Source organism: Ammospiza nelsoni, chromosome 3 (assembly GCF_027579445.1).
Source record: "Ammospiza nelsoni isolate bAmmNel1 chromosome 3, bAmmNel1.pri, whole genome shotgun sequence".
Lineage (NCBI taxonomy): Eukaryota > Metazoa > Chordata > Aves > Passeriformes > Passerellidae > Ammospiza > Ammospiza nelsoni.
The window spans coordinates 40,767,596-40,785,677 of NC_080635.1; the positions used below are offsets into that span (position 1 = coordinate 40,767,596).

Consider the following 18,082-nt stretch of genomic DNA (forward strand, 5'->3'; position numbering starts at 1 on the left):
GTGCAATTCTTCTAGGTGAGATAATGGTACATTAAAAAACTTTTTCTCTCCCTGATTTCTGTGTGCTTATAGTGTCCAAAGCTGCAATCCTTATTCTGGATAATTTATTTTCCTCAGTGGGTGTGTCATCTATGCAGACACTGCAGTTTGATGATCCAGGTTTGTTAATATTGCTGTAACATAAGGTTTTGCACTGCATTATGCCAAATTACAGCTCTGGTACCTCTGCTCTCAAAACACACAGATGCTTGGGAAGCCATGAGAAGGGTTACTTTAATAATTTTGGTCTTACATATGAATTTATAACTTTCAGTAGTGCACTGACTTACACAGCATGGCACTATACATCAGATGCATGCAGCCTTGGAAAATTAATGCTGCATTCTGGCAACCATATGGGCAGCTGGCAAGCAGCCAGGAGACCAGCAGAGCATGACCCTATCTTCATGCAAGCCTTCCCGATGCAGGAGAGCTGTTTGCATGGGCTGCACTAGCCAAGGAGCAGAAGTAAAGGGATCCTGTGTGTGGTTGTTGCTCATAACCATCAGATCCCACAGGGACCAGCAGATGCCAGTGTGATTAATGAGAGGAGCTGCACAGACAGCAGACAGACTCTTGTGACAGGTAATCACATGGGCACTTGTGACTTTGTGATGTCCAGGGAACGAAGAGGATTGTAAAGTCTTCCTTGTATATCTATGTTTCTCCTTTATGGTCCTCTCTTCTAGTTGGTGCTCTCACCTGTGACAAAATTCAGCTTGCAAGCTCTACAGGGAAGGGCATTTATCTTATTTGTTCTGTAAAATGCATATTAAATATTGAGTGCTGAACAAACAATCAGAGTAATAGCTTACAGCACCTTAGTTATCTTTAGCATCTTGGAAAAGAACACTGTTCAGCAAGAAAAGAATTTTTTAAAAAATAAGCATCACTTGCAAGGAGAGCAGCTTTTGTCTTTTGCTTCACTTACTCTATTATTTTTATCAAGCATGTCATCTTCTAAGGACTTAAATCTAACTCTGCAACCAGCTTCAGTGGGCATACCTGCAGGAATGATAGTCTGAATTGGAAACTCCTCAAACAGGATTGTCTTCTCACTGTGCAAATGATAAAAATCTCATGAAGAATAGAGAGAATTTAATTTAATGGTTTCAAGTAACTTTACGCATAACCTTAAATGGAAGATGTCTTGATGACAGTCTAACACACAATCTTGTTTATAATACATTTTATACATATAATGCTTTCCATTCATAAATATCTTTTAATTTTTTTTACAATTATTCACAGGAATCATGTCACTCTCCCGGCTTTACAGCAGCTGTTTTACTTCTCATTGCAATGGCCCTGTGAAAAAAAAAAGGGACTGTAAGTGAAACAGCACACATTTTCCACAGAAAACTAGCTGGTACACTGTAATTTAATGCTTTAGTTCCCTGCACACTTGCTTTTCCAAGGAAATCAGGGCTTATGTTTTATCTTCCACAGTATAGTCTCTATATGCTGGTCCTGCTGGTTCACTCAGACATCTAAATTTTTGTCTACACCAGTATTTTCCTTAAATCCTGATTCTGTACTAAAGATGCTGTCATTTGCCTGTTGATGGCAACTTGTTCAGCAAGTACAAGCAGGCCTGGTTTCTTCCAATGCTGCTTCAGCACTGACCAGATCATGGCAGAATTAATCATCAGCATAGTTGCTGCTGCTATCTGACCATCAGTAGCATTTCCACTGCTCCTGCTACACAGAAATACGTTGTAGTCACGCAGGATTTCTGAGAAGTCACATCTAAACATTATTAGCCTGCTCCAATTTTGCTCCATTTCAGGGATTTGTTTGTATCCAGGCTGGAGTCTAGCTATGGTTTAGAAATGCTGACTAGACATAGTTAAAATAGAAATAAATAAATTCTCAGCTGATTATATCCACCATGTGGATCCAGCACAGTGATAATTTCATTCCTGGTGCTCCCTGGCATTTGAAAACGAGACAGGCCAGCAATGCTAAATCAACTACTTTCAGTAGCCAGTTTTCCCAGAGCAACCACCTCTTTTCCCCAGGAAAACCAATTTTATCTATGTAGCCTGTAACAGCAAAACATCCATCTATGCACACTCTGTACCTAAGCCTCCTTTCTAATCCTGAAGCAATACAGCCACTGTTTCTCACCCTGTGAATTGAACCAACCCATTTCACCAATATGCAGACAGAACCAAGCATACAAACCAGCACAACACTCTGCAAATGTCATCTGTGACAGAGCACAGAGATATCTGCCTTGGGTAGTGAGCTATCACATCACAGATGTGATACTTGGTTTCTGGGAGGCATTGCAAAATATCAAATGCTATCTGGTAGCACACTCTGGATTTGGGAAAAAAAATAATTCAGGCTTATTTTCCCCCTTTCTTTTATGTAAGAAGGGTTTTGTCTGATTTTTTCTTCTCTCTACACTTTACATCGAAAAGGAATACAGTATAGTTTTAGTATCATAGCACTACAAGAACCTGAGGTTTTGTGTGTCTCCCCTGACTCACGCTAAGTCCTCTAAGGGCTCAGACAGGCTTTCAACATGTCCCAAAATCTGGGACCCAGGAAATAGAATCCCTTCCACCCTTGGAACTGGAAACTCTGAATATGGCACAGTTACATATGTAGGGCAAAAGTATAACTGACCTTCACCTGTAAAACCAGAACTTCTGGTAGTTATACAGGTGCTGTACCACTGGATAAAAACAATAATTTAATTGCTTAATGTAGACAAGGCCTCTGAGGAATCTCCTTCTTTAAATAACCCAGCCAAATCAAAACTTCATCAGCAAAACTCACTCTTATGAACTCCCTCAGCAAAGAGGAACTTGAAATACTTTGCCAGGTATGCTAAAAGGAAACAGTAGTTCCCCCTTTTTAACCATTCAAAGAAACCAAAAAAGATACACACTTGGACAACCAAGCTCAAACAGGATTGTTCAAGTCCTAAGTTTCAGAGGATGCCCAAAGCACAACAAATATGACCGCTGAACTATCAGGATGCATTACTTCTGCGGGTTAAGAAACAAAGCCAAAGCCCCAGAGCTGGACCGAATTCCAACGTCTACACAATGGGCGATGCCTCGTAGGGCCGACTGACACGTTTTGTGAGAAACCACAGAAAAATGACGCGTCTAAAATCCATTAAAACGTATCCGATGCTTTAACTTCTTATCAGGTTTATCTCAAGCTGTGGAAATTTCTGTCAATACGGCCTTTTTAGACAATTCCTTCCACGCGGCGCTCCCAAGGCACTCCATAACCATCATCAAACGCAGCAGCGACCGGGGCAGCAGCGGAGCGTCGCTGCCCCGGCTGTGCCGGGAGACGCCGAGGCACCGCGGCGACCCGGGGGCCGCAGGGCGAGGGGGCGGCCTTAACCCGGGGCCACTCCCGGGCCGTGCGCCCTGACCTCCGCCCGCGGGCAGGGCGGGCTGGGCAGCGCCGGCATTCCGCCTTAGCGCGGGGAAGCTCCGGCGGGGCCGCGCCGGGATCCGCCCGCAGGGTCTTTGTTCCCGCGGCCGCGGCGGCTCTTTGTTGGTGCCACAGCCCGAGCGCGGGCCCCGCGCTAAGGCGGCGCCCGGGGCTCCCGCGGGGCCTCCCGCCGGCACCGCGCTCCCCACCGGGCCGCGCTGACCCCGCCGCCGCGTGTCCCCGGCCGCCGGGCGGGCACTCGTGCTGCACCTGGCCGCGCCTCGCCCCGCCCCGGCCCCCGCCGGGTCCCGGCCGTCCCCCCAGGCCGGCGGGAGCAGGGCAGCGAGAGGAAGGCGGGACACGGAGGCCACTCTCCGGAGGCGCGCGCCGGCGGGAGGCGACGGCCGCCGGGAGCGCGCGCAGGCGCGCACACGCCCGGGAAGGGGAGGAGGAGGGCGGGCGGGCGGCCGGGCGGGGGCGCGCACGGCCGGTGTGTGAGGGAGAGAGCGAGGGGAGGGCGATCCCGGGGCGGAGAAAGGCGGCGGCAGCGGCGGCTTCGCTCGGCTCAGGGCACGCGAGCGGCCACAGGCGCTGACGAGCCGGGAGATACAGCGGGCGCTGCCGACTCGGGGCATCCTTCCTCTTCCTCCCCGCCCCCTGCCCGCCCTTCCCCCTTTTCTTTCTCTCCTTCCCCACTGTCCGGCGGGGCCGATCGCTGTCGGCGGCACGATCCCGGGGCGTTTCCGCGGCGCCCGAGCCGGCAGCGGCCGCGGGGAGAGCCGGTGCCTGCCCTGCCCGGCCGGGACTGAGGGACCCCCCGCTCCGTCCGGGGCTCGGCTGAGAGGGCCTGGCCCCGGCCCCGGCTCGGCTCCCCGGCGGCGGGCTCGGCGAGGATGTCGGGCGGCGGCGGCAGCCGGGAGGAGGAGCGGCGCAAACTCGCCGACATCATCAACCACTGGAACGCGAACCGGCTGGACCTGTTCGAGATCAGCGACCCCACCGAGGTGAGCGACCCCGGCGAGGGCCTCCCGCCCGGCCGGCCCGGTGAGACGCCGCGCCCGGGCCAGGCCGCGCCCCGCGGCCGCCGGGCTCCCGCGCCGTCCCCCGCCCCGGCCGGCGGCTCGGACACGGGCGCTCCTGCGCTGTCCGCGGCCGGGGCTCCGCTCCTCGGTGGGCAGCGAGGGCCCCTGGCCGTGCCCGGGTGGAGGCAGGTTGCAGCGGCCGGGGAGAGGAAGGGAGCGCAGGGCCGGAGCCCTCCCCTCCTCCCTCTGTTCCCTCCCGCAGGCACATGCCGGCCTGACCCCGCGGGACAGGCGGCTCCGAGGCAGGGGAGAAACCCGCTGGGAGATGGAGGTGGCGAAAGGGGGCGGGCAAGGGCGATAACACAGGAGCTGCCCCCGTCCCGAGCTCGACAGCGGGTACCTCCGTGGGTTTTTGGTTTTTTTTTTTGTCTGTCTGTGACTCTAACAGTACATACAGGCGACTGGTGGAGGAGGATTGAGGAGCCTGGTGCTAGGCGCTTTTTTTGTTGCTAGCTTGTTTGTTTCTTTAAATATTCGTCTTCGTGCGGAAGGCGCCTCTTACAAAGCAACCTGCCGCTTGCAGTCCGGCGGCTCTCCGGGCTGCTGGTGCAATCCCCGGAGTGGCTTTCCCAGGGCGTGACGGACGGAGCGCCTTGGCTCTCCGAGCCTGCAGGCTGCCAGCCCGCCGCCTAAAGTAAATACCATGAGCAGGTTCGTAGACCCGAGTTTACATGTTGTACTGGAAAAACACAGCGGGTAATTTCTGCCTAATGAAGTGGGTGTTTCTGATGGCCTAGAGAGGCTGGGGTTTGTCCTTTTTAAAAAAAAAAAAAATGTAACAGTCAAACCACACCCTCCCGCTGCCCCTTGTCATGTTCCCTTTGGCTGGTTCGTGCTGCGCGTCTGGTTTGAAAGCGGCGAGGGGGGGTAGGGGGAGGGCTGGGGACGCAGGTTACAGCCCTGTTTGTGTGTGACAGCGGGCTCCCTGCTCACAGGGTGGAGGCTGATCATGTGCGTGTTCCCGGGGAAAAGGAGGAAATTCACACTTGCTCTTGGCCTGGCCCTGGTTGTTTATTAACAGAAGCCTCTGAGAAATCACGTTGGCTTGGTCTTGGAGCTGGCTCCTGTTCTGCACCTTGGTGCTGACTGCTAGCAGAGCCACGAAAAAGTGTTGAAAGCAATTCTAAGATTAGGAACTACGACACCTTCGGGTATTTTCAGTTCTGCTCATTGCAGACAGTTTCTTGAACACAAAGATGAAGGTTTTCTGTGATTATTCCCTACATCTTCCAAGATTTATCATAATTAGAGTTCCTTGATTGCATTGCTTAGGTTTTAACAATGTCATTGTTGCTTGACAGTCACTGTCTCAAAAAAGTGGGCTGAAGCCAGTGTCAAGAAGCTTTCCATGATTGTGTTTGAGAACATAGCACGGTCTTTTTGGAATTGCAGGTTGACTGCTAACTGCCTGTGGCTGAACTTCTTGTTTTATTGATGTGTTTGTCCATTCCCAGTACGTTCTAACTCCAGACTGTGTTCTTTGTGTTTATGGCAGACTGTGCTTCTGTGGTTTTGTTAGTAAGTAGTTTAACAAATTATACTTTCTTTAGGTCAACCATGCATGTTTATTATTGTAGTTAACTAGAGTTTGCACAAAAGTCGCCAGCTTCATTATAAATATTATTGAAAGAAAAAATAATTTTACTGGTATTCACTCCACACTTCTGCACTTAAGCATCCTGTATAGGAGCATACTCACCATTGTCAGTGATGACATTTCAGTTGAACTACTGAATGTAAAAAATTAAGTGCATGCATAATATCCTTGAATACATGAGGTCTTTAGCTTACTGGTTCTAAAAGCATTTGATAACACTGCAGGTGAGTTTACATCCAACTGGCAGCAGGTAACAATTTTATAGATAAAGTATGTTTTCCTTCCAGATAATTACATTTACAAATGCTCGCATTTATTTTCACTCTTTCCCTGAGCTGACACAAATTTGGCAATATTTTCAACCTAGATCATGGTGTGATTCACATTTGTACTGTTTATCAGCTTAAATGAAAGCTCTTTTACTAGACTGCTTGAGAACTGACAATCCTCTTTTGTTTCCCTGTTTTTCCAGGCTCAGCTTGATCATAAGGCATATCTTGCTTTTTGTAGGGACTGCAGCAAGTCTGGCATCTGTGAAGGTGCAGTAACCTGGATATGACTTTTGGCTGTGTGTGCCTGAGCTGAGTCAAACTGAGTCATTTTAAGCTGTCCAGGCATAGTTGTTGAGCTGCTGGGTCAAGTTTGTAGCCCAGACTGCAGACTGTCGTCCAGGAGCTGCTGGTTGGATGCATCAGTAGAGTTGATGCCTTGTAGTGATTCTTCAGGCGCTTCCTCAGTGAAAGTGACCTGGTTTAAGTGAGTTGTAACTTTCCTGTGTAAGAGAGTAGGATTTTCCAGAGGGCTAATCACAGCCTTTATAGTGGGGTTCAGAGTTTTTGGTAAAGCAAAGGAAAAGTGAAATCTAGTGTAAATTGACTAGGGTTCTGACAGTATAGACTATGCAGTTACAGTGAAAGGAATTCAATGTGACCAACTGATGTACCTTGGTATTAGTTTGGAAGGTCTGATTCTTTGGTGAGATGCAGTTGTTCCAACTCCATTAGATCCTCTTGGCTTTACTGCAGTGTGTAAAATGTGACTTTGTTTTGAAGGTTGGGTGGCATTTTGAAAGTAGTTCAAATGTGTGGGGCTTTATTCGGAGAATTGGTTCATGAAATTAATCTGTTTGAATTCCTGTTAATATTTTATTGAGTAGACTAGTCCTAGGGGATTAGAAATCTACTTGTTTACTTGCCTCTTGAGAGACTTCAGGAACAAATTGTTAAGGTATGTAAGACATGGAAGAGCAAAGCCTGGATAGGGCATGTTGAGTTCTGTTACTGTTTCTTAACTTCTCTTTGACTCTAGTAGTTAACTAAGTCATTCAGAGCGCCTTTACCCCAGCAAAACAAAAATAAAAACTTTCTTTTGCATGCTCAGAGTTGAGTATTCCTCTCTCTGTATTATGTGGAAAGCTGAAAGACTTCTTGGGAGTGAGGATTTCATATCTTCACTGGCCTTCACTGAAGTAATTTGTGGACTCATGCTTGAGAGCAAAGTGATAATTTAAAATTTATTAGATATTTACCTATTTGAGCCATTGTTGCTGTTATGAGAAACCTGTTAATTTGCACTATTTTACTCTGAAATTTTAAAATTATTTTTATTCAGAAAGTAGCTCAGAGAAGCTCTGTGGCTTGAGAAACTTATAATTGAGCAAACCCAAAACTCTGCATTTACTAGCAGAAGTTTAAATGATAGTGTTTCAGGAGTGCTGCTAGGTACAGACCTTTGTTAAAGATGTTTGTAATACTGGTCATCATTTAAACTTGATTAAGCTTTAATGTCTCTACGTGAGGCAGCTACTCACTTCGGCAATTTAAAAAAAATACTGGGCTTTTTGGGGGAAGGTGGAGTGAATTGTGTTTTTGTTTGTAGATAAATTAACAGATTCAAAATGAAGCAGAGCGTTAACCTTTTTCTTCAGTTGTTTCTCCTTGCCCTTGGTCCAAGTATTGTGGATGCTTTTTCCTTTTTCTTTATTATTTTTGTCAGGCATAGAAACACAGTAGAGAGACTTAGAAAAGACTCTGGCCTTTTGCAGTAGGAGATAAAATGATGGTTTGATCTTGATTTAAGTCTTGGGTGCTTACAGCATCCAAAGTTTTCAAAAAGGAGTGAGTTCGAATGAATGATTTTGTAATAAGTGCAGCTTTTTTTGGGAACTTGTAGATAGGAAATGATTTGCATTTATACAGTTTAGCTTTTTTAACCTCCTCGTTTAATAAAAGTGCTAACTGGAGTTGATTGTTATATAAAATGGATGTTTTGGGAGAGAGGAAGGAATGGAGGGGTACTGTAGACCATGCATTTATCACTGTTTGAATGCATCTAATAAGATGCCATATCTGAACTCTGTGTTACAATTATTGTTGATGACAAAATAAGGTTTCATCTTTAATTTATGCTTTCATAGCTGTTATATGAGAGGAAGAGAGATGTTGTGTTTTTTCTAAGCATTGTTTGTGGACTAGGAGTGTGAATTGCATTTAATTCTTTTGAGACAGACACTTTGTAGAACAAGTGGGATTTTTTTATAACAATTGCCCAGGGGCTGGAGGATTGTTGTCAGAAACATTGATCTGTTGTAGTTTTGTTTTCTGACGGAGAATGTTTTTCTAGACTAATATACCTCTGTGTCAGCAAAAATAGAAAGGTCTAATCAAAAAGCTTAGAGAAATAACATGCTTTGCATTAAAGAATAATTCCTGAGACTTTGACTTTTAAATGGCCATCATTAAAAAAAAAGAAGGCATTTCAAAAGTCTTCATGGTTATTTGATTACTTTATGTGTGAAAAAACTTAGTCTTAACAACAAGTTATTAGAAATAACCCTTCAGAATATGGGCGGGGCTTTTTTTTCCAGGTTGCTTTGTTTTGGTTTTTTTTTAATGTTGACTTTCCATGTGTTGTGTTATGTATGTTTGGTCTATTCAGTATGTTTTATATTGTTTTCTTTGGCTTTAAATACAGGTAAGTAGTCTATTAACAGAAAATATTGCACAGTACACTGCATGGCAGGATTTTTTAGGGCTGATGGAATTCTGGTCTTCTTCTGAACTTTTTGGTTTCAGATCTGTTTCTGGTTCATTAAGTGTCACAGGGAAGGTATAAGCTTTACAGCCTTTTAATGGTAGTCATGCAAGTTTGTTATTTAAATCTAGTTAAAGCAACAAGAAATGGGAATTTTTAGGTTTTAACCCCCCTGCTGTTTATCTGCATGGTTGCTCACCTGCAAAAAGATCTCACCCTTTAAAAATCTGACTCTGAGGCTTTTTCAAGACCTGTTTTTAAAATTGGTAATCTATTGTGTTATGGGTGATACTAGTAGTGGAAATGCAAGTCTGGAGCTAAGGAAACACCATCTAAATGGTGGAAATACTTGTGCCCTCTCCACCAGTTGGATTGTACCACTTTCAGTAGTTTAAGCAAGTGCAACTCTTCACACTGTGTAGACCTCAAGAAGCTGGTAATATATCTGAAGGTATTGTCCTTTTCAGTTTGCCAAACCCATGGTGTGGAAAGTAAACTCTCTTTGCAACAAATGTTTAAACTACTATTTAGTCAGTCTGGGAGGGTGATTGGAATCCTGAGGACTGATGCCTGTGCTTTTTAGTGAACAGAATGTTTTTCAAATAATTGCTACCACTGAGCAGGCACAGTTCAAGAGGACATAAAAACACTGAGGCATTAGTTAGAGGTTTGGGATTACTAATTGCACTTTACTGACTCTGTTGAGCTCTGCATTAAAATGGTTGGAAAAAAGAAGTCAGGGATGCAGGCCTGCTCACGTGCATCAGGAGGAGTATTTGGAGACCAGTTTTCCTTTAACTGAGTCAAAGTGAATAGTCATTACAAATGAAGTCTTAGTGCTCTCTAGAGAGTCCCAATTATAAGTTTGAATTAAGATATTGACCACAGTCTACAGACATCATAATGTAATGAAAATAATTATAGGAAGAAGTTTTAGACTGTGCTTTTAATATTCCTTATATAAGTTATTTCTTGAGCCAGTGGCCAATTAGTTCCATTCAATTCAGACATGCTGGCTTTAAGAATTCCCTCCTGATGTGTGGATATGTTCCCTGCCTGAAATGCCATTGACAAGCATTACTTTTCAGCTGAAAAACCCCCAGTCATCTAGACATGTAAGGGATTTGCTTTGTTTGTGCAAGTGTGTTTTTTCTGTCAAAACCATTTCTCTTTTGGAGAGGTTAAACCAAGATGAATGGAACACACTGTCATGATTTTTGAGGAAAACTTAGCTTTATGATTAATGAAATTCTGCTCTTGTGTCTAGATGCTTTTGTCATCTAAAGGGGGTAACAAAAGCTAAAACTTAGCTGGAAGGTGATAGAAATTGAAATGAACTGGTGTTTGTGGGAAGGCTGTAGATAATAAGAAACCACTCTGTTTGTCTTTGTGTCAGTATCTGTTGGAGTAGTTGCATTGTTATAAATAAAGGGAAATAAATGGTAGCTGTGCAAAATTCAGAACATGCATAAAGAAAACTCCTTGTTTTGAGCAATGGTTCTGAAGAAGGTGGAGTTGAGACTCACAGTGTGAATTAGTGAACTAAATGTTGTGATAAACTTTAGAGAAGTCTAATTTAGCAGATATTACAGATACGTAATGGAGTGTCTACTCTGTTTTTCGAAGTCAACTTTATGCTAATGGAAGCCTCTTCTGAAGTGTATTTGAGTAAAGCACTATTTAGGTAATTGTTGATTTTTCAAGGTTTTTGGCTAGATTTGGAAGAATATTTACATGTAAAATAGATATTGAGTGATGCTCGTTTCATCTTGTGCAAAGACTGAAGCTTGTTAATTTCTGCTGCTAAGATTGTTCAGTAGATAAATGAAAGAGGTAATTGATAGTTGTTCTGGATGCATGCATCACTTGGCTCATAATTGTGTTAAACTTCTTGCAGAGATTCCTCTTTCCCCTCAGGTCTTTAATTGCGAGTAAAAATTACTGCTTTTTTGTAACTGTCCCTGTCTGGAAGCTTAAGAATCAAAGATGAAAACTTGAGTCAACAGAGATAAAACTCTGTAGTAGTTCAGACCTAGCAGTAGCAGTCAAATTATCTTCCTGGACTGTATCCTGCCTCATGAGCTTTTGCATAATGAAGATGTATAACGTTGTAACATAACTTTTTTCAAGTTTTCCACGTGGTTGGTTGCCTTCAGTCATTCAGTTGCAGTTCTGCCTTTCGCTGCTGTCTAGTTTGGTTCTCAAGAAAGACTAAAAAATCTGCTTTGACATGAAGAAGTCCAATGTTCTTTTTTTTTTTTTTAGCCATCACCTGTTTTTCTCATACCTTCTTATTATGCTTCAATGTTTTCTTGTGTTAGGTACATGTAACTTGCTAAAACTGTTTTCTTTAATGCTTCAGGATAATGGTCATCTCCTTCTCTTACAGGCATTGCCCTCAAGGTTATCAACTTATTGTTATTATATATTCAATTAAATTTTCTAGATCTTCTTCTGCCATTGCGTGCTCAAGTCAGACAGCTCCTCTTCAGATCATCTTCTAGCACAGAGGGCTCCCTCTTACTAGGGAGCCATTCCTCTGATTCTTGCTCATTCTTGTCTCCTATGAAGATGCCTTCTATGTAGATACTTCTTGCTTCATTTCTCTATGCAACTGAGTAGAAGAGGGCTCTTTAATGCCCTGGTCTGTCTTGCAGAATTTTGTTGTAGATTACTCATTACTCTGGGAAATTTGTTTAGAGTTGGAATCCTGTAAGAACTGGAAAAAGTCCTAGGACTAGGGTTGTCATCTAGAAGATCAGTATAGGGCATTAGTTTTAAGTGCAAATTTGCACTCAAATGTGAACTTTACTTGGTTACGTGAATTTGTAATTTGTGTTTGAATTTCATCATATTAATAGAAGAGTCTGTAAGAGTTTGATTGTACTGATGAAATTGTGTACACTGCTGTAAGTTTGTTCATGTCACCTCTTCCAGTGAAGAGCAGAAATTACACACCATTACTTTTGAAAATTTTAAACTTTTATTAAGTGGTGCTTGGTATATCTTAAGAATAATAATAAATGGATTTCTAATTTTACTTATGTATTACAAGATTATGAAATAGATTCAACTTTAAAAAAATATGAGTTACTATAGTGATTCTATTCAAGTATGTTAGAAAACTGGCTGGTTTGGTATGGAACTGGCAATTGTGTGTGTTTGGCTATGACCCCTATTGCCAGGTCAACTCCTGGGTAAATATTTTGGAATGGCTTTTATGCACTGCAGTACTAGTTGCTATAGAGTGATGGCAGACTGAAACAATGGCTGCAGGGTGGGGTTTTTTATTTGGTCAGTGTTTTTCTTACTATGATAATTTGCACTCTTGTGACCAGAACTCAGAAATAAGAAAGCTCTCACAAAAACTCACTACCTAGTGAAAGATGATAGTGTCCTGATTATGTGGTTTAAGGCTTCCCCTTGGTGAATTGTGTCCCAGGGCATGGCCCTGCTGTGTAGTAAGGGAACCTTTTATAGTGTGAAAAAGTGAAAAAGAATAAGTTGTCTGACAACAGTATTTATTTGGCTGACAAAGTATGTTGCTCAGAGTAGTATTTGTGAACTAAGATTTCAGTGCGTAGACTTTTCAAGCACTCCATGATGTGTTTAGTAGAGCTTTCTCTTGGTTAGATGACTTGATTTGTCAGTCCACACTCTTCTATTTTTTTAGAGGCAAGATACAGTTTGATGTCAGTGTCATGCTTTTACATATATTTACATTTTGCTTTTTCATATATTGCATTGCTTACAAAACCCAGTGGAAAATCAGTATCTCACTTCTTAATGAAAATTAGGGGCTGTTGGATGACCTGTGGTTGGGCAAGAGTTCAAAGGACAGAGAAACCCTGCCCCAATATCTAAAACAAGAAAAGGTCTCATTCTCTTTGCCCTCCAAAAGGTGCTCTGCTTTGAGCAGTACATCAGCTTGAAATTCAGAAGGTCCCTTTAAACATTTTGTTACTGTTCTCAATTTTAGTAAAAACAATTTTGCCATGTTCTTAATTTTAAAAACATTGTGACAATGCTGTCTGTGATACAGTGCCCTGGATGGGAAATTGTCTATGTGGAAACAAACAAAATTGAACCAGGTTGTGTTACAGAAAGCTTTGCAGTGCTAAAATGCTTTTCATAATATCACTTCTTTTATGTTGAGAAATCTGGTTTGCATTCACCTTCCGTGTACAATTTGATAATGTTTTCTGCGTTCGGATCATATCCAAGCATCGCATATTTCTTGTAGAATGCTGTGTGTTTTATTGGGAAACATGTAAGTTGTTGCCACTTAAAGTGATAGCCTTACTGAACATGGCTGCTACTTACTTTCAGTGCAGACAGAATGAAAGTTTTAAGACTTCTTTAATACTCACTGTACGGCTTCTGGCTGTTTAAAGATTAGGACAGTTTATTTTCATATCTGGAAAAGGAAAATAATCTGAAAGTGGTGATGGAAAGCCAGTGTTTACTAATGAAAACACTGCTCAATCCTGCTAATTGATTTTGATGGATTTGCCTGTTAGGTCTAGTGTTTGCTGTATAGTGAAGAAGGTCAGAACTGGAATTACTTTAGATTATTGTATTTTGTGATCCAATTTTTTAGCTTTTTGAAACCTTTAAAAAAAATAAAAGGCCAACCAACTGTTTCCTTCTTTAAAAATCAGTGAAATGCTCTAATAAGGCCCTTCTTTGTTCTGAGTGGGATGTATTGTAATACTTTTGATAAAGTCTCCAGCAATACTGAAACTGTATCTAGTATTTCATGAGAGTTTTTCTTGTTGCCATAGTGCAGTAAAGACTATTTCAATAAATTCACTTGTTATGCCTATAGCAAACTGTTTTCAGACAGATAAGGATTGATATGTAGAATGGGGAAAAAAAAAAGAGAACAATGAAGTAATTTTATGCGCTGACTACTGGTATAGTCACCAAAGCCATCTACCAGCATCCAAAGTGGTGACATTATTGCTCATTATTGCTGCAAACCCAGCTTATTCAATATATGAGCTGGGTTTGCAGTCTGCTTCAGGTGTTCTGTCCATTTAACAGGAAAAAAAAAAAGTGAAAGAAGAGAGGATTTATCTCTCTCCTGGAGCCTTTGTCAGGATTTACAGTAAAACATCTAGCTTTCTATTAACTTCTGATTTCTGCCTGTCTGTAGCTTTTGGCTAAAGTAGGATCCTGTAAAGTAGGATCTGTGATGAAATTAGAGTGTGTGAGTTTTACAGTGTTCAAAATTCTGGTAGAATTTTCTGAAGCAATAATCAACTGTATCTCCTAACATTCTGATACTGGCTCAGTATCTTGAGTATTAGATGTTCTGAAGGAGCTACTAATTCTTACTGTTGTAAATAAATTGTTTGTAGTCTGCTACAAGCTCCAGAATACTTTTGTTTCACGATTTGCTTTCTCACCTGCATTAAGTTTAAGCTTGAGCTCAAAAAATTGGTACCTCAAATTTTTGATAGATTAGACACATTTGAAAACTTTGCCTTCTCAAAGAAGTCTTCATTCATTTTGAGTGATCAAGTGGCAGCACAAAAATTGGTAGCGTGTACCAATGTGAGACAGTCACGTATTGAAGCTCAAGTGTTGTACAATGTTCTGATACTGGTGGTTTGGAAAAACTTTTGAAACTCAGCACTTGCTTAAGTGCCTGTCTTATCTTCAGTGTTCCACATTTGTCTCCGGGTCTTTGACATTCTTGTGTGTATGGATGCTCATAAATATCCATGTATATAATTATAAATGTACTGATCTAGCTTTCTCAGTAAACCTACCTGTGTTGAGACCTTTTCCCCCTCATTTCCTCCCACATGCACTCTGTGCCAAAACTCTCACATCCACAACCTTAAACCAGACACTCCAAACTTCTACTTTCAGGGAAAAATACCAATTACAGCAATCTTCAAATGTGTTCTTCCTGCTGCACTGGCTTCAGAGAGCAGCCTTATGATTATCTGCCTCTGTGAGAAGTTTCCTGCGAGGTTACAGATCAGCCATTAGATCCTGTACAGCTGCCATGTGGACTTTGTAGTTTGGAGTGGCCTTGCAGTTGAAGCTGTGTATAACCAGCTAGTCTGTGTGCTGATGGTGGCTGTGACACCTGCGTTTTCTTCTAAGGGAGTGCTTTTTTGCTTGCTGTACTGTTATAACCATAGATACCTTTCCCTTATTTTGGAGAGGATTCCTTTTAAGAAGCTTTTGGCTTGTGTCATCTCTTCTGGGTATCTGCTCAGTAGAGACAGAGTGAGTTTCCTGGATTAACTGAATTCCTTAGCTGCTGAGAAGGAAATCTTGCTCCAAGGGGAAAAATGCCTTCCTAACCACCTCAGTGGTAATAAGGATGGTACTCAGAGCATGTAGAGCTTAATTTATCCAAATCCCGAGGATAAATAGGATGTTGCTGTACATTGCAAAAGGGTCAGGACAATTTCTCTGATCCTTGATGTACATGCCTTTCTCCTAGTGTCTGTTGTGTTCTTCTATGGCAATATCATGATGTTATCAGTAGTAGTAGAAACCTGCAAGTAGAGTGAGATACCAACATATTTCTGATACCTTTATATCCTTAATTTATGAAGTGAAATGTTGAATAGCAGTGTTCTTTGTCATGGCTGATGGATGTGTGAGTAATCTGAAGCTATTTCCACCCCAGCAACTGCAAGAGAGGATGAACACTTTCACAGGTACACACACACACACACTGTGTTCTGCAGCCCCTTCTTCATCTACCTCTCAGCATTTCTGAGGCACAGAAAGGAAATGGGCAGTGTTGACCCTTTTCCTGCCATCCCTGCCATCATGTGATTGCTGTCATGGGGTTCTGTCTTCTGCCACGCAGGACTGCCCATCTTTGATTGTCTTCCAGCTCTGTGGTGTTGATGATACTGACTTTTACAGCAACCACAAGTACATGGTAGCGTTAAATTTGTATGACCAGCCCTTTCTCTGCCTTATTCTCCACCCCCAATGTCCGTCTGACGTAAACGTCATTAAATGTTGACAACATTTTGAAACTGGTGCTTAGTTTATTTCAGCATTTATTTTTTATATTTACATATGTGAAATTTAGGTAAAATAAAAAAAACCTTCAAGTTTAGGTTTTGCTAAAGCTTACTGCATTTGTTTTTGGGAAGAGCTGCTTACTTGTATGCAAGGAGACTTTTCAATTACTGAGCTTTCCTGTTTGTATATGCCATTACAAAATAATGTGGTAGTCTGACTTTTCCTTATGTTGATTATCTGTCTAAACCAGTTTTATAAGTAGAACATTTAGGATACATTTTGTTCACGCAATGAGCAATTTTAAGTCTAATTCTTGAAAGTGGGCAATGGTCATTCAAGTGTGTTTGGAACTGAGCCATATTACTTGATTTGACTTTTTTTTCCCCTTTGGAATGCTTCTCCAAGTTGTTGCTATTAGCAAAATTCAGAGTTGGGACTAGATGGTGTTCAAGGTCCCTTGCAGCTCAAGCCATGACGTGGTTCTAAGATGATATTTATTTAGATCATGCTTAGCTTGTATGTGTGAATAGCTATATCATCTTCATAAACTGTCTTGGTTTGTATAAAAGAAACCTAACATTCTCACTTTGTTATAATGTTTCCAGGACAGTGGGATGCTAAAAGTGATGCAGATACATGAAGTAATGTGTTGAAAACTGTTGTAAATTTAGTTACTACAGAGGCAGAAAGAGAAGCTAGATTTTTATAATGTATGCAATTCTCTAGGTTATCCTAATTTGGGATTTCACCCTATAGGACATAGGGATAAGGGAGTTAATCACACTTAGAGTGTCATCTACCAGCACCATCACACCACCTCTGGTTTAACTCTTGCATGTGTTCTATGGTGCAGCAAAGATTGCCCCTTTTCTCTATTGGGGAGCTGCATACAGTTGGAACAGTTATGTATCTTCCTGGGAAAATTGAATAATTCTCATATTTGGGGTTTTGTTTGTTTCAGAAATACTTCTGTATCAAATGTACATGAGACTGCCTCACTTCAGTAAATAGGTAACCTTAGTTCCAAATGTGAGGAATCAAAGTGCTGAGGGGGTGGAATGGACCTTAAGGATCACCTGGTTACAACCCCACCTGCCATGGAGGGGCCCCTCCAACTAGACCAGGTTGGGTTATCCAGTCTGGCCTTGGACCCTGCCAGGGTCAGGGCGTCCACAGCCTCCCTTGGAAACCTGTTCCAGTGTCTCACCACCCCCACAATAAAAAACTTCTTCCTAATATCTAATCTTTCCCCTCTTTCAGTTTTACTCCTTTTCCCATCACTGGAGTTCTTGTCAGACTCCTTTTCTAGCTTCCCTGTAGGCCCCTTTCAGATATTGGAAGGCTGCTTGAGATTTCCACACAACCTTCTCTTCCAGGCTGAACAGCCCTGGCTTTTTCCCCAGCAATTTCCTTTTTCCACATGTGTAACTTTCTGGTGTTCTAACATCTTGTAAGCTGTTAATTAAGGCAAGCATATATGTTTTATTAACATTTTTGAAGTGAATACTGAATAGAAAGAAATTCAAAATCCCCAAATGCTTTGCAATAGTAGTTAAAAAAATTAAATCTATTTGAATGAGTTACTCTAAGTATCTAATAATGGAGAAAGTTTGTGTCTCATTGTGGAGAGTAATAAAAAATGCACAGAACAAATGATACGGTGTTAACTAAGACTATATAAAATGTGCCTGTGCTTTTGCTTGGAGTTTGGGTTTTTTGTTTCATATGTTTTTGTTTCTATACAAATAAGCTTGTAGGAATAAGTCTGGAAAAGTTCACTGTCCTCAGTGGTAGAGAAACACACATGCTGTAGTCAGGATGCATACTGCACTAGGAGACAGCATTGGTTGTTATTTAAAAGGAAAAGAAGCTAGAGACTTCTTAGATTTGTAAATTCTTTTTCACTTCTGCATGATCCTGT

At 42.2% G+C, this 18,082-nt stretch overlaps 1 protein-coding gene across 17 annotated transcripts in view; it reads left to right on the forward strand.

The window, feature by feature from the left end:
• The first annotated feature begins 3,972 nt into the window (after nt 1-3,972).
• The window catches only part of AFDN (afadin, adherens junction formation factor), a 115,449-nt gene continuing 101,339 nt past the window's right edge, over nt 3,973-18,082 (forward strand). For 7 of the 17 annotated variants that reach the window (XM_059469664.1, XM_059469652.1, XM_059469657.1 and 4 more), the window contains exon 1: nt 3,975-4,448. In XM_059469664.1, the coding sequence (XP_059325647.1) occupies nt 4,338-4,448 (111 nt within the window). In that variant the 5' untranslated portion in view covers nt 3,975-4,337. Of the gene's footprint in view, nt 4,449-18,082 lie in introns of all 17 variants that reach the window. The other 10 variants (XM_059469656.1, XM_059469653.1, XM_059469660.1 and 7 more) reach the window with 4 other exon arrangements.